At 36.8% G+C, this 15,083-nt stretch overlaps 1 protein-coding gene across 2 annotated transcripts in view; it reads right to left on the bottom strand.

Moving 5' to 3' along the window:
• Positions 1 to 15,083, bottom strand: part of DEPTOR (DEP domain containing MTOR interacting protein) — a 199,581-nt gene that overhangs the window by 89,711 nt on the left and 94,787 nt on the right. For both annotated transcript variants that reach the window (XM_074201471.1, XM_074201472.1), the window contains exon 4: positions 2,510 to 2,688. In XM_074201471.1, coding sequence (XP_074057572.1) covers positions 2,510 to 2,688 — 179 coding nt within the window. The remainder of the gene's footprint in view (positions 1 to 2,509; positions 2,689 to 15,083) is intronic.

The raw sequence follows: 15,083 nt of genomic DNA, 5'->3' as shown, positions 1-15,083 counted from the left end.
ATTCGAACACCAGAATTTTTATACTATAGTAAAGGGCTCTTCGACGTGTGATCCTGACAAGGGGAGAAGTGTTTTGCCTGAGAAGAGAATGCAGGAAAAAGGGACGATCCCAGGGGAGTGAAGCTGGAAGAACTCCACTCCTCTCCATCTAATCCTACCCCACCCTTGTACATGGGCTGCTGTTCTTGTTATATCTTGATTAAGGGAGGAGATCTCCCTTTAAGATACCCTCAAAGGGACTACCTTTGGGGGCAGGGTACCCCATTCTGTCATGCTCTTATCAAAGACTGCTTTAAAGCAGGTTCTATCACTCAGCTGCTCTAATCAAGCCTAGAATGCGGAAATGTTTCTGGTTTCAGAGGCTATAGACCTGAGTTACCCTTCAGCAACAGCAGCTGAGAGCAATTTACTCAAGTAATTATTCATCTCCGTCGGCCCCTCCTTTTATGGATAAGAAATTGAGGAGAAGGAGGGGAATGCTGATAGTAAATAGATAGCTAGTTGGCACAAATTTGCCCCTTGTGAGGTGAAACAATAAAAGATGACAGATATTCCAGTTCATTCTGGGACAGGGATAACCTTATTAAAAAAAATTATGGGCTGTCAATTTTTATATTTTTGTATTTTTAAGACAGAGGAAGTTAAGGTCATAAAAGCTAAAGATTCCTTAATTGTTTTTCTTTTTTCTTACCTACCCACTATGACTAAGATTCTGTACCAATTTTCACCTTATGCTTGGCCAAGTATGTGTTTTATATATCCAGAATATCAGTGTCTAGTTAAACTGCTTATCCCTCCAACAAGTTAATTACTCATCTAATAAGTGCAGCCATAATTACAGGCTGTCAGTAGCTATAAATGAATAAAACTGGTGAGGATTTCACTAAGTATGGATTTTCCACTCCAAAGACACTTGGGATTCATCTGATATGGATTTTCTACCTACAAAACATTTGGGAACCAAATTCTTCAATATTTCCAAATGGAAACCCCTTTGATCAAGGCATAAGGCTAAAGCTAAGCTAACAGGGAGAGAGAGAGAGAGAGAGAGAGAGAGAGAGAGAGAGAGAGAGAGAGAGAGAGAGAGACAGAGAGACAGAGAGACAGAGAGAGAGAGAGACAGAGAGACAGAGAGACAGAGAGACAGAGACAGAGAGAGACAGAGACAGAGACAGAGACACAGAGAGGGAGAGATTGAATGATCACTGCAAAAGAACAAGAAATTAAATATCTAAAATTGAGTAAGAGAACAAAATTGGGTTGATTCCCATTTGGAATTTTATGTAGTGCTTCCAATGATGCATTATACAATCTAGTCTGGCCTGGAGTTAGGTTGGACATAGCCAGGTAAAGACATATCCAGTCAAAGCTAGGCAAGTTGATTAGCTGATCAGGCCTAAAAGTAGACGGAAATATTTGAATTAGAGCAACATTCAAACTAGTGATGTCCATGACATGACCTAAGAAGGCCCTAATGAAAGACAAAGTCCAGTTTTAGAACTGCAAGGCTAGAAGACAGAAAAGAATTCAAGCTGTACAAGAAATTTCTGAATCTCTCTGAATCTTAGTAGCTAAGTGGCACAGGAGATTGAATACTGGACTGGGAGTTGGGAATTCAACTCCTCATTAGCTGTCTGACTTTTATTAAATCATTTAATCTCTATTAATCACAAGGTAGATAAGACTCAAAAATCTCAAAGGTCCCTTTCCAGGTCTAAATCCATGACTTGTAGTTTTCCATCTGTAAAGTGAGAAGATGAAGTGACTTGGAAGTGAGTTCTCTCTTTCCCCTAAACTTGTATATATCATTTGATATTTCTTATTACACTTTATAGTCTATTTTGTATTAGAAAGTTAATGATAGTTTCTCACAAAGTTCAGTTCAAGCTTCAGTTTGTATACGAACCCTTTCTTGATTCCTCCCAACTCACCTCAACTTCAAAATTACTTTGGATTTTTTTTTGTCAGATCTGTGATTTTATTGGTATAGGGAATTTCCAATAAGGAGACTCTTTTCACCAATGAAGTTCAGCATTGTATTGTCTTAGAGGGTTGCCTGAGGTATTGGAAAATAAAAATCACTTTGCCCAGGGTCACCCAGCCAGTATATGTTAAGATAAGACTTGAAACCAGGTTTTCCTGAATTTTAGATGGGTTTTCCATCCATCAGGTCACACCACTTCTTGTAAGCTTTTATATTTTTATGTGCCTGTGCTAGGTATGTATGTATGTATGTATGTGTGTAACTATATACATATATATATATATTTAATGTATATTCATATATACGTATATTTATGCTATATATATATGTATATATATTTATATATAAAATGTAGGGAAGCTAGGTAGCAGAATGGATAGAGAGCTGGGTCTAGAATCTTCTTGAGTTTAACTCTTCCTGAGTTATATTCTCTAATCTCTCTTCTCTCTCAGGCTCAACACTGCTGAAGGGGTTTCGGAGTCCCTGATAAGAATAAACCTTGGTCAATCCCAGTGAGTTCCTCACCATGCTGGATGATGCCATGCTCCAGAAGTCGATGACAAAGTTGCTCCGCTTCATTCCTTGTGGTGGCCTCTCCTTCTTGAACCAGCCAATCAAGGAGTTCCGAGGCCATGAAGGTCCGCTCATACTTGATGCCTTCCTCCTCTCTTGGCTGTAAGAGTGTGTTTTCAGAACTCATCAGCCTGTAGGGAGAGGTGAGGGGATAGGGAGAGAGGAAAAGAAAATAAATGAACACATGCTCAGGATAAATAGCTCTTTCCAGGCTTCTCTAATGTATCATGATCAAGAAGATTGCCACAGTGTCAGGTTGCCAGAGTGTCAGGTTGTCATAGTGTCTGTCCAGGGCTTGCCCCAGATATTCCAAATAGTGAGGTTTTATTCAGGAATGGACAAGATGGATTCTCATGTGGCAAATGGATAGAGCTGGAATGACATCAGTCCACAGCACTGCTATTAGCAGATGTTAATCTTAGCCACCTTTAGAACGGATTATGAGCCACTTCCCCTTGACTTTAAAAGAAGAAATTAGTCCATTGTTTCCCACTGACTCTGTTGGAAATATTTATTTCCGCCAGGGCATCATCTACTTCCTTGAATGGCTGAGCTAATTAAGAAACCCAGGAAAATCACCACTTTGCAACCCTCTTCATTGATATCCTGTTTCTCACACCTCTTAAAGTCAAGACTAGATTATCTTCTTCTAGAAAGTTATTATTGAACTTGCCCTCCTGACTTTTCTTTCAAAATTGTATTTTACTCCTGTGTTAACTTTCCTCATTTTCCTCCCTGCTACAGATTGCAAAACCAGTCCAAACAAACCAATGAAAACAAAACCCTAGAGAGTCACAGAATATTGGAGTTGGAAGGGCTTTGGATACCAACAACTAATTCAACTTCATTTTGCAAATGAGGAAATGAGTTATATCACAGGACAGGTGGCTGATCTTGGTTTAGATACTGAGTCTTCTGACTTCCAATTTTCTTTCTGTACTAGGACACCAGGTCGGTACTTTATAAGCATTTCATTTAGTGGTTACTATTGTTTATAGGATTACCTGTAACCTGTCTACATTGTTTACTCAGACATCTCTATAAGTTCCTGGAAGACAGTGAGCAGCCCTTTTAAAGTGATTTACTCAGAATAGTATAAGCCAGGTGGCACAGCAGATAGAGCACAAGGTCTGGAGTCTGGAAGATCTGAGTTTAAATATGACCTCAGACACTTAATAGTTATGTGACCCTAATAAGTCACTTGGTTTGCCTCAGTTTCTTCATCTATAAAATGAGTTAGAGAAGGAAATGGCAAACTACTCCAGGATCTTAGAAAAAAACCCCCCAAAAACCTCAAAGATAACAAAGAGTTGGACAAGACTGATAAACAACAAGAAGTATAAGATGAATTTAGGAGATGATTATCTTTGGTGCTCAGGACCTCTCCTCACAGTCATGTGAATTCCTTCACTGTGCAAAACTAGAACTTTAAGATTGTACTATTATGAATGGCCCAATGGAAAGAACCCGGTTGTGAAAGAGGAAACTTGGTTCTAGTCACAGCTAGGCAATTGCAAGATCACTTAACCTCTCTGTGCTTTAATTTCTTTTTATCCAAGTGTATTTTGTTGGGGAAGGTGGGGATGGAACCTATCTTTTTCATCTGAATGTTATAAAGCAAAACTAAGATAGCAGGCATAGTAAAGAGTTTGAAAAATTTTAAAAACTCACAAATGCAAAATGTGATTGCTAAGAGTAATATTAATATATTGATAAATATCCAATAAACAATTGTATTATGCAAAGCCCATTAAGGTCCTTATGTTCATACATTCTAAAAAACTGTTTTCATCTATATTTCAACAGTTTTCCCAAGTTAGTCTTCTTTTAAATAGAGACTTGGCTATTAGCCCAGGGTAACAGCAAGTAAGATAATCTTGCTTTTTATCTTTGGGCATTTCTCTTCACACTCTTTTCAATCTTATTTCATCATATTCCCCTTCCCCATGAATGGGAAGCAGCCTGGTACAAGTGGAAAGGATTCTGAATTCGGAGTCAGAGGACCTAGGTTTCAACCCTGGCTCTGTAACTTACTACCTATGTGAACTGGAAGTGACTTCATATCTCTGGGTCTTAGTCTCTCCTCTTTTGTAAAATAGATTAGGTGAGCTCTAAGATCCCTTCCAACTCAATCTAAAATTGAGTAAATGAATGACAAAACATTTATGAAGTATCTACTTCGTGCTAGGCACTGGAGTTTTTAAAAACACAAAAGAGAGACAGTTCTTGTCCTCAGAGAGTTTTAAAGAGGTTCATAGGAATGGTAAGTATAGAGAAAAAGCAGTATAGTGCTAGGGATCTTAAACTTCTTTTCTATCATGGACCCCAGGGACAGTCTGGTGACATCCATGGACCCCTTCTCAAAATCAGTTTCTTAAATATAGCAATAAAATGGGGTGGGGGTGGGCAGGGACAGCCAAGACCTAGAGTCCAGAGGAACTGACTTCAAATTCAGCTTCAGTTATTTAACTAGCTGTGTGACCCTGGGCAAGTCACCATTTGCTTCAGTTTTCTCATCTGTACAATGATCTAGAGAAGGACATGGCAAACCATTCCAGATCTTTACCAAGAAAAACTTCAAATAGGCTCATGAAGTGTTGGACATGACTAAAATGACTGAATGACAACAACAACCACAACAAAAATGCACAGAATTATGTTGGAAATTAATAATTTTGAAAGTCATTAAAAAAATTTAAAAACAAGTTCACAGATACCAGGTTAAAAACCCTAGGATAGAGGAAAATTCTGGATTGTAGTTGGAACAGAACTAGATTCAAATCCTGCCTCTGACACTTAATAGCTATGTAGCAATGGACAAGTCATTTAACCTGCCTGAGCCTCAGTTTTCCATCTGAAAAAAGGGCAATGATGATAATTGTACACCACCCTGTTCCAAGGACCACATGGGATAATCCAGCAATAAATATAAGGTACTTTAACAACTTTTATGCTCGAGGAAAAAAAACAGTATAGTGCTAGGGATCTTAAACTTTTTTTCTATCATGAACCCCAGGACTTTTTCCTGTCAATACAAAGAAAGAGAATCCTTCCTTTTACTTCCTCAGCCCCATCTCTACCTTCTGAAATCTTTTTGTTCTTCCAAAGACCAGCTCAGGTGTTACTCCCTCCAGAAAGTCTTCCCAAATTCCTTCCTTTCCTTGAAAGTTTAATGGGAGTCCATTTTTCTTCTCCCTTAGTTTCTCATTGCCTAATTGGTATATCCTAATTTCCTAATTTGTATCCATGTCTCACTCTTCTTCTTTTATTATAAGCTCTATGAGGACAAGGATTCTGCAATCTTAATTAATTAATCTTAATTCCATTTTTGTATCCCCAGGACTTAACACAATCTCTTGCAGATGGCTGGCTCTTAAAAACATTTGTTGAAGTGAATAATCCCACATGACATTATATAATCTGAATGCTTCTTTGGGTATAGAAATCAGTCTTTGATAGTATGATCTTAATCTTCCTCATTTCATTTCCTCTTCTTAGCAAACCAGCTCACTTCCCTAGGCAAGAAAATTCACTTATTGGAGTTAGCTTTAAAGGTTAATCTGTTAACTGTTGCATGGTATTAAGTCAAGTTCCGTTTTGTCTAAAAATAAAAATTAAAGGATAATTTCATTATGCATTAGTGTCAAAGATTTTGTGATTTCTATTGATGGAATAAATCACTTTTCCTTTTTACAAAATTAAATACACTGGTATTTTAGGTGAATCAGAGAATAATGAGCCAATCTGTAAATTAGATTTCTGTTCCTATTTCACAGAACACAGGCTTTCAGAAGCCATCCAGTTCAAACCCTATGTGAACAAGAATCCTCTCTTCCATGTCATCTGACAATCAATTACCAGGCCTCTGCCTGAAGATCCCTAGGAAGGCAAAAGGAAACATTTCCTGTCTGAGGCACTCCACATTGTGAATTTTTCCTTACCTCAAGCCAAAATTTGCTCTCTGGGGTCCTACTCAATGTTTCTCATTCTGCCTTCTTGGTTGTAGGAGCATAAATCTTAGACTGGAAAGTGTCTCAGTGTCCTTAGTTTGGACAGTGAAGTGGTGCAGTAGAGTGCTGAGCTGGAAGCCAAGAAGACTGATCTTCCTAAATTCAAATCTGGCCTCAGATACTTACTATGACCTTCAGCAAATCTCTTAACTCTCCTTGCCTCAGTTTCCTCATCTGTAAAGTGAGCTGGAGAAGGAAATGGCAAAACCAGTCTCTCTGCCAAGAAAATCTTCAAATGGAGTCAAGAAGGCAAACACAACATTTTGCAGATGAAGAAACTGAGGCTGGAAGAGATAAAAGTCATACATATTGTAAATGACAAATGCAGGATTGAAATCTAGGTCTTCTGACTTAAAATCTGATACTCTTTCCACACAAGTATGCTGCCTCAGTGCCTCAAGTCTAACTCTTCTTCCCCATGACAATTTTTTCAGTTGTTGAAGAAAGCTATTATGTTTCCTCTGGGCTTTCTCTAGGTTAAAAATCACCAATTCCTTCAGGTGATCTTCATATGGCATGACTTGGAGTTCTTCAATATCTCTTCTAAGTGATGTGGAGTCAAAAACCCAGATGAGGTCTGATCAGAGCAGAGACTCTTCACGACCCCATCTTGGGGTTTTCTTGGCAAAGATACTGACGTGGTTTGCATTTCCTTCTTCAGTTCATTTTATAGATGGAAAAAATGGAGGCAAACAGGGTCAAATGACTTTCCAAGGCCACAAGTTTAGTAAATGTCTCGGGCTAGATTTGAACTCAGGAAAAGGAATCTTCTTTACTTAAGGCCCAGCACTCTATCCACTATGCTACCAAACTACCTCTCTAATTCAACCAAAGAATATCATGGGTGCCATTTTATACTGCTGATTTGTATTAATCTTGTGGTCTATTAATACTCCCAGATCTTTTTCAGCCAAACTTACCATGCTATTCTATTTTTCCTTCAGTTAAACAAACAAACAAAAAAAACCTGACTTCATGAGTATAAAGCTTTATATTTATCTCTATTAATTTTTTGAATTAATTTCAGGTCACTATTCTAGCCCAGGAGTCAGTAAACTATGAGCTTAGGGCCAATTTCAGCCTGCCTGTTTTTGTATGTACATTTTAAAAATACAAAAAATCCTTTATTTTAAAATATAAAAACCATTTTTAGCTGTATAAAACCAGTCAGTTCACACTGGCCACTGTTCCTACACTAGCCTATCATGATCTTTCTTCACACTGAATCTTTCATCCTGTGACAGCTTTTCCTACCAATTTTGTGTCATCTCCAAACTTGATAAGCATGCCATCTATGGCTTTTTTCAAGTTATTAACAAAAACGTTAAACTGCTCAGGGCATTCCACTGGAAATCGTCTTTAATTCTGACAAGCAATCATTAATAGCTGCTCTTCGACTTTTGCCTTTGATCAATTCCAAATCTACTTAATTATACTTGCATCTAAACCACATCTCTCTTTTATACAGAGATAGCATCATGGAATTTATTAAATGCTGTTCTAAACAGTAAATAATATCCATAATGTTATTTTCCAAGTTAGTCACTCAATCAGAAGAGGAAATAAGGTTAGACTGGCATGACATGGCCTTTGTGAAACCATGGAGATTTCTTCTTGATGCCCTAGAACTAACTACCACTTCCTTTTTTTCTAGATGTTTACTTTCTTTTTAATAACATGTTCTAGAATTTTGCCAAGAATGGAGTCAAGTCCATTGACCTGCAGAAAAAAATTAGAGAAATTTATTTCTCCTTTTCCAGTTCCCTTCCTTATTTATCATGATCTTTCAAGTAGCATTCAGTCAACAGACATTTATTTAGGAACATAGGAATATATAAGAAATAAGGACACAAAAAAGGGCAAAAATTGTCCTTGCTGTCAAATAGCTCTTCTTCTAATGAGGGAGAGAGTATGTGTAAAATGAGGTATGATAAGATATAGAAAGGTTAAGTAGAAATTAAACTGAGAAGGGAAGGTACTAGCAGCTGGGCAGCCTTGGAAAGGCATCCATCTATAGAAGGTGAGATTTGAATGGGAACTGAGTCTTGAAGGAAACCAGAGAAATCAAGAGAATGAAGTGAAAATGGGGAGAATTCCAGACACAGGAAAACAACCAAGGCAAAGGCCCACAGGAATCGGACTGTCATATACAAATATGTCAATGAACCTGGATTTTAAGAGTTCAGAAAATAAGGTTTAAGGGGATCGGAAAGGTAGGAAAGGGGTCAGGTTGTGAAGAGCTTTGAATGGCAGATTTTATAGTTGATCCTGGAAGTAACGAGAAGTCACTGGAGTTTACTATGTGGGGGAGAGGTCAGGGGAGTTCTATGTGTGACACACACAGTCAAGAAAATAACTAAAGGAATTTGCAATCCAATCCATCAGGTTCTTCATCATTTCAAGAGGTAATTCATCTAGATTAGATAACTAGAACACATCTAGGTTAAATTATCTTTTACTTATCTAGGATATCAACTCAACTATTAGTCACTTTTTTCCATCCTTTCTGGTTCAAAGATCATTTGCTTTGACAAAGATAACAGTAATTGCCAATGTACTCAACAAGTGATCATTTGGCTTCTGCTTAAAAGATTTCCAGGAAGAGGGAGTCCATCACCTCCTTAGACAGCCCATTCTAATTTTGGAAAACTCTAATCATTAGAAAAATTTTTTGTCAAAGTCTATTTCTCTGAAAATTAAATCCTTCCACATTTTGACCTCTGGGGAATAGTATTATTATTATTATTAATAATAAGGAAAATGTTAGAATTATTATTTATTGTTATAATATAGTTATTATATTGTTACTATTATTATGATTATGAAATAGAAAAATGTGTCTGAAGTTCCAATATTCTCCTGTTTATTGGGTGAAATACAGATTCATTCTAAATTTTCTTGTATTAACATTTATAATCAAGGTCTTATAAAGTTATAATTATCATCCTTCATCATTTCCGTAGGGCCCTCATGCATTCATTTACTTGCTCAGTGAACATTTAAAAAAAAATTCATTGTCTGGTGCATATAAAATGTTTCATTTCAATTAAATAAGCATTTATTAGGCACTGGTAATACAAAGGTAGCCATCAAGATAGTTCTATAAACCTTTTGGGTCATCTCTAAATGATATGGCCTATTCTTCAGCCACCATCTCACCAGAGACATAAGACTCCATTCCTGGAACTAACCCAGGTTCTGAGAGGTGACCCTATATTGCCCAGTTCCAGTTCTCTACTTCATCTTCTGACCATCTCTAAATTATGCTGCCTCAGGAAACTCTTTACCTCTCTTTGCAGATCTCTTTTATGTGAAGTCTCTCCATACTTGAATATAAGGTCCTAGAGGACTTGTATTTGTGACTCTAGTGCTTATTGTCTAGATCAAAAAAAATGTATTTATCTCTAAGTATTCTTTGAACGCATGCATTCTATCTATTCTATACACATATACAGGTCCATATAAGTAAATTTTTCAATCATTTTTCAGTTGTGTCCAGCTCCGGGATCACACTTAGTTAGCAAAGATACTGGAATGGTTTGCCATTTCCTTATCCAGCTAATTTTACAGATAAAGGAACTAAGACAAATGGGATAAGCTGACTTGCCCAATGTTACACAGTCATATCTGAACTAATATCTTCCTGACTCCATGCCCCATGCTCTATCTACTGTGTTATATATACTTGCCTCATATATAATATAAATAATAAATAAATTCATGCATATATATATATATATGTCTGTATTCAAGTATGTATATTTCTATCATTTGGTCTCCTAGGAATTATATCCTACTGTGGGAATATAACATGTGCATTTCAGGAGGAGGAAAGCACTAAGACCTGGGGGGTGAGGTAAGTTTCATTTATACATACATACTTATGTATGTATGTATATATTTGGACTGTAGTTGAAAAAGAGCTAGATTCAAATCCTGCCTCTGACACTTAGTAGCTATGTGGCAATGTCCAAGTCATTTAACCTGCCTGAGCCTCAATTTCCCATCTGATAAAGGGCAATGATGATCATTGTAATACCTACCCCACCACCCTGTTCCAAGGACCACATGAGATAATCCAGCAATAAATACTTTAACAACTTTAATAATACTTCTATGCTCCAGAAAAAAAAAAACCATACAACACTTTTTCCTGCCTATGCAAAGGAAGAGAATCCTTCCTTTTGCTTCCTCAGCCTCATCTCTACCTTCTGAAATCTTTTTCTTTGTCCAAAGACCAGCTCAGGTGTCACTCTGTTTTTCTTCTCCCTTAGTTTCTCATTTAATAGTTGGTATTCCCTAATTTGTATCTATGTTTCACGCTTCTTACCTTATTATAAGCTCTATGATGTGTGTGTGTGTGTGTGTGTGTGAGGCACCTGAACTGTGCTTCACAAGAAGCCAGGAATTCCATTCAATCATTTTTTCCCTGTCATAGCACACTAACCAGAGTTAGCAATATATGGGAGCTGATGTTGATTTCAATTTTCCATGAATACAAGCTCAATCAGATGTCAAAGGAAACTCAATTTGAGCCAAAAGGGGAAGATGCTGCATTACAAGGAAGGAAAAAAACAAAAGGAACTGTTATGACTGGCAGCTCTGGAATGGCTTGTAGAAGTACATTTGTTATTTTCAGTCATGTCTGACTCTTCATGACCCCATTTGGGGTTTTCTTGGCAAAGATACTAGAATGGTTTGCCATTTCCTTCTCCAGTTCATTTTACAGATGAGAAACTGAGGCAAACAGGGCAAAGTGACTTGGCCGAGATCACACCCACTTGTAAGTATCCGAGGCAAAATTTTAACTCAGATCCTTCTGACTCCAGGCTCACTGTACCAACTCACTGCCTCTTAGAAGTATACAAGGGGTGCTTAGTATGTAAGAAAGATCATAGGTCCAGACCTGGAAATGACCTTACAGGCCTCATTTTATAGATGGAGGTTAAGGATCAAGATCAAATAGGTAGGGAGGGTGGATGTGACCCTCTCAGTTCTCTTGCTCCAAAAGCAATGATTTTTCCTTTCTGCTATACTGCTCAGTGCGTGTACATCATAGGGTAACTTTAATGCTTCACATATATGATTATATATGTATGTATGTATATATGTATGCATATGAATAAATGTCTATTTGACAGAGAATAAGTATGAAAGGATATCCATGGACTTCAATGAGTGAAAACTGAAACAGGAATAATTCTATAAGAGAAGCAAAAGAAACAATTATTCTGCCTGTGAAGGATGAAACCCTCCTCTGAGAAAGTTTTGGTTTCTCTGTGCTCTGGAAATAATAATTCTCAGACATGGTCAATGTGTTGATTTGTTTTGCTGGAGGATGTACATTTGTTACAAGGGAGGACTTGTACTCATAGAGAGGGGGTGGAAGTGTAACTCAGTGGGTAGTGATAGAAAGGAAAAAATAGCATAACTAAAAACAATGTTTAAAATGCAAAAGAAAATTAAAAGGAAGGAGACACAAACATATCACTTTGTTATAATATTTTAAAATTTAACATATATAAAATATAGTTCTTTAATAACTATATATGCAAGTTTCTTGAGTTTTTTAAATATGTTAAAATATGTGTTCATAGGTGATAAGTTCACAGCAAATAAAAAAAGGAAAAGGAAAAGAAAAACTAGTGAAAGAAAGAAAAAACAAAAGGAGAGGAAATTTTAAAGGTAAAAAAATCTTTCCTCTGCCACTTCCTGTCTGTATGACCTTAGTCAATCATAGTACATTAGGAAGAACCCTGGTTGTGAAATCAGAAGAGATGGATTCAAATTCCACTTCTGTAGCCTCACCAGATGTGAGTTTTATATAGAATGATGAGAACTACTACTGCCACAACAGTTTTAGATATTGTTCACATTCACCACTCAAAATCCCAGAAAATTATATTCAACTGTGCTTTGATAACCAGGAAACTGAAATTTTTTTAAAAAAAGGAAAACAAAAAAGTCAAATTACTTAATCCAGACTAAAGGAAATGACATTTCCATCCAAAGGCAGAGATGATACCGACTATAGTTAGTACAAATAAGGGTACTGTAAGTAACATTCACAGGACATCAACCAGCTAAACTGAAAATAAGTTTAGAGTTATGAAAATGATGATGAAGGGGCGGCTAGTTGGTGCAGTGGGTAGAGTACTGGCCCTGGAGTCAGGAGTACCTGAGTTCAAATCCAGCCTCAGACACTTAATAATTACCTAGCTGTGTGGCCTTGGGCAAGCCACTTAACCCCATTGCCTTGCAAAAAACTAAAAAAAAAAAAAAAAAAAAAATGACATGAGACTGAAAATTATGCTGTAAGAAAATCATTCAAAGACTCTAAAGGAAAGCCAAAGACCTAGCAGGGGCTGTAAGATATTTTGTTTTTTGTATTTTTCCCCAAATACTTTAAGTTCATCATTAGGAATAGCTGGAATAACTAATAGCTGTGAGATCATCATTAGGAATTTGGGCTACGCATTTCTTCTTTGCCAGGAGAAATGGCTAAGAGAATATTTAAAAGAAAAAAATCTAAGTAGGAAATAAATTTATAAGTTAATATATATGTATGTGTATATATATATATACATGTGTGTATCTGTATGTTTAGGCATAAATACATACACATATGTGTGTATCTATATGTATTATATACATTTATATTTAAAGACCACATGGAAGAATAGCAAAGGTAAAAAGCTAATGTATCCAAAAGGAGGAGGATTTGTGGGAGTTCATAGTTAAGAAGTGAACAAAACTCAAAGTGTACAAATTGTAATCTGCATTGGAGAACTACTCCCTTCTGTTAGTGTTTGTACCAACATTAACCATATCACCTATCCTGATTTTTAAAGATTTATGATATCCTTGGTGCTGATATTACTCTCAAAAAGATCATAGATCAAAACTTCTCTGGCATTAAGAACTTCAATAGTTTGCATGCCAAAACATTTATAATCCAAGAAACAATCATATTATGAGACTTTCCAAAGATAGTCCTTGGCAGACAATAAAACTATCACTCAGCCCTGGTACTATTTTCAATCTTAAAATCATCACCTAGCTTATTTCTGAGTATAATGACCAATTTAAAGGATAATAGACAAAGCTGAACTCATTTACACAAAGCTTGCTTTTAAGTTCAACTGATAATTAATCAGTTAGATGATAAAGTACTTTGCTAAAATAATTATCTCCAATTTACTTTGACTATTCCTTTTGGTCTGATACCCAGCAGGAGATCTTTAAAACCAAACAGCTTAATTATTTCCCCCAACTCAGGGAAAGATAAAAACAACAACACTTACATACAAGAAGCTCATGACAATTAATTTTAGCCTGGTGTTTTGGGTTCTCAGACTAATAGCAATATATAGAAGAATCCTAGCTAGAACAAGTTCCAAACAGTGGGGCAAAATAGAGACTATTTTCTACACCTCCATAAAGAGGTGCTTTATCTTATGACTTTTTTTCAAACTACTCAGCTGAAAGTGTGTTGAATTCTCAGAGTATAAGCTATAGCTATATCCAATTGGAAATCCAACAATAAAAAATTTTAAGGCAAATTTAAACACAAGTTTTCAAATCTGCAACACTGCTCTCCTCCATTAATACACATGTTCAAGAGCTCTCCCTAATAGGAAATGGTAACTAGTCCCTACAGGTCCAAAGTGAAATCAATACCATCTCTCTATTATTGTCCCTAATACCTAATACCAGGAATTAGGTGAAAGCAGATACAAGGAAAGAATGAATTTCTTTTTATTTAAATGAGCATTCTAATGGGTTTTCTGATATAGTGGATAGTTTTAAACTTGGAGGCAAAATGATGTGAATTTGACCTTCAACTCTAGTTATGAGACAGGCAAGTCATTCATTCACTGCTTCAGTTTCCTCATTTGTGAATGGGGAAGGGGAGAGGGGGAAGCCTGTAGTGCCCACCTCACTGTGAAATCTTCTTTTATAAGTATAATGCAACCTATTGAGCTGATTCATGAGGGAGAGTATCAGGGCATACCAACATATAATAAAAGGTCCCCACTCCTCAATTCAGAGCTTGTTCAGGTTTGCTTCCAGTTTTCTTACCATGTGAAGGAAAAAAACCTCTTCATTTGGTTGTTTAATCAAAGACAATAATTAGTCCACGCATTTTCTCTTTCCTGTCTGCTTGTCTGTGTGAGAACCACTATAAATGTCTTGTCCAAGAGATAGGTCCTATTGGGGATGCTACTACCAGGTGGTCCATGAATGCCTGGTTCTTCTCTTGCTTCTGACTCTGTTGCATCTATTCTTAGCTGCCTTAGGTGAAGGGATATTGGAAGTGGAATGGACTAGACTTTGATGGTATGAGTTACGAGATCCTTGTGAGCTTCAAAAAATACGGAGAGCAAAAAAACAGAAATTGGGGAATCAGAAAACAGGTCTGAGTTTACAGTCCACCAGCAAAGCCTCAGGACCCAGATGGGATGGACTGATCCCACAGCCAGATCTTATCAGCTATAACACATTCAACAGCACTG

This window comes from Macrotis lagotis, chromosome X (assembly GCF_037893015.1).
Source record: "Macrotis lagotis isolate mMagLag1 chromosome X, bilby.v1.9.chrom.fasta, whole genome shotgun sequence".
NCBI classification, from domain to species: Eukaryota; Metazoa; Chordata; class Mammalia; order Peramelemorphia; family Peramelidae; genus Macrotis; species Macrotis lagotis.
Note: the sequence above shows the minus strand (reverse complement) of the source record. Positions and strands in the feature narration are given on the sequence as shown.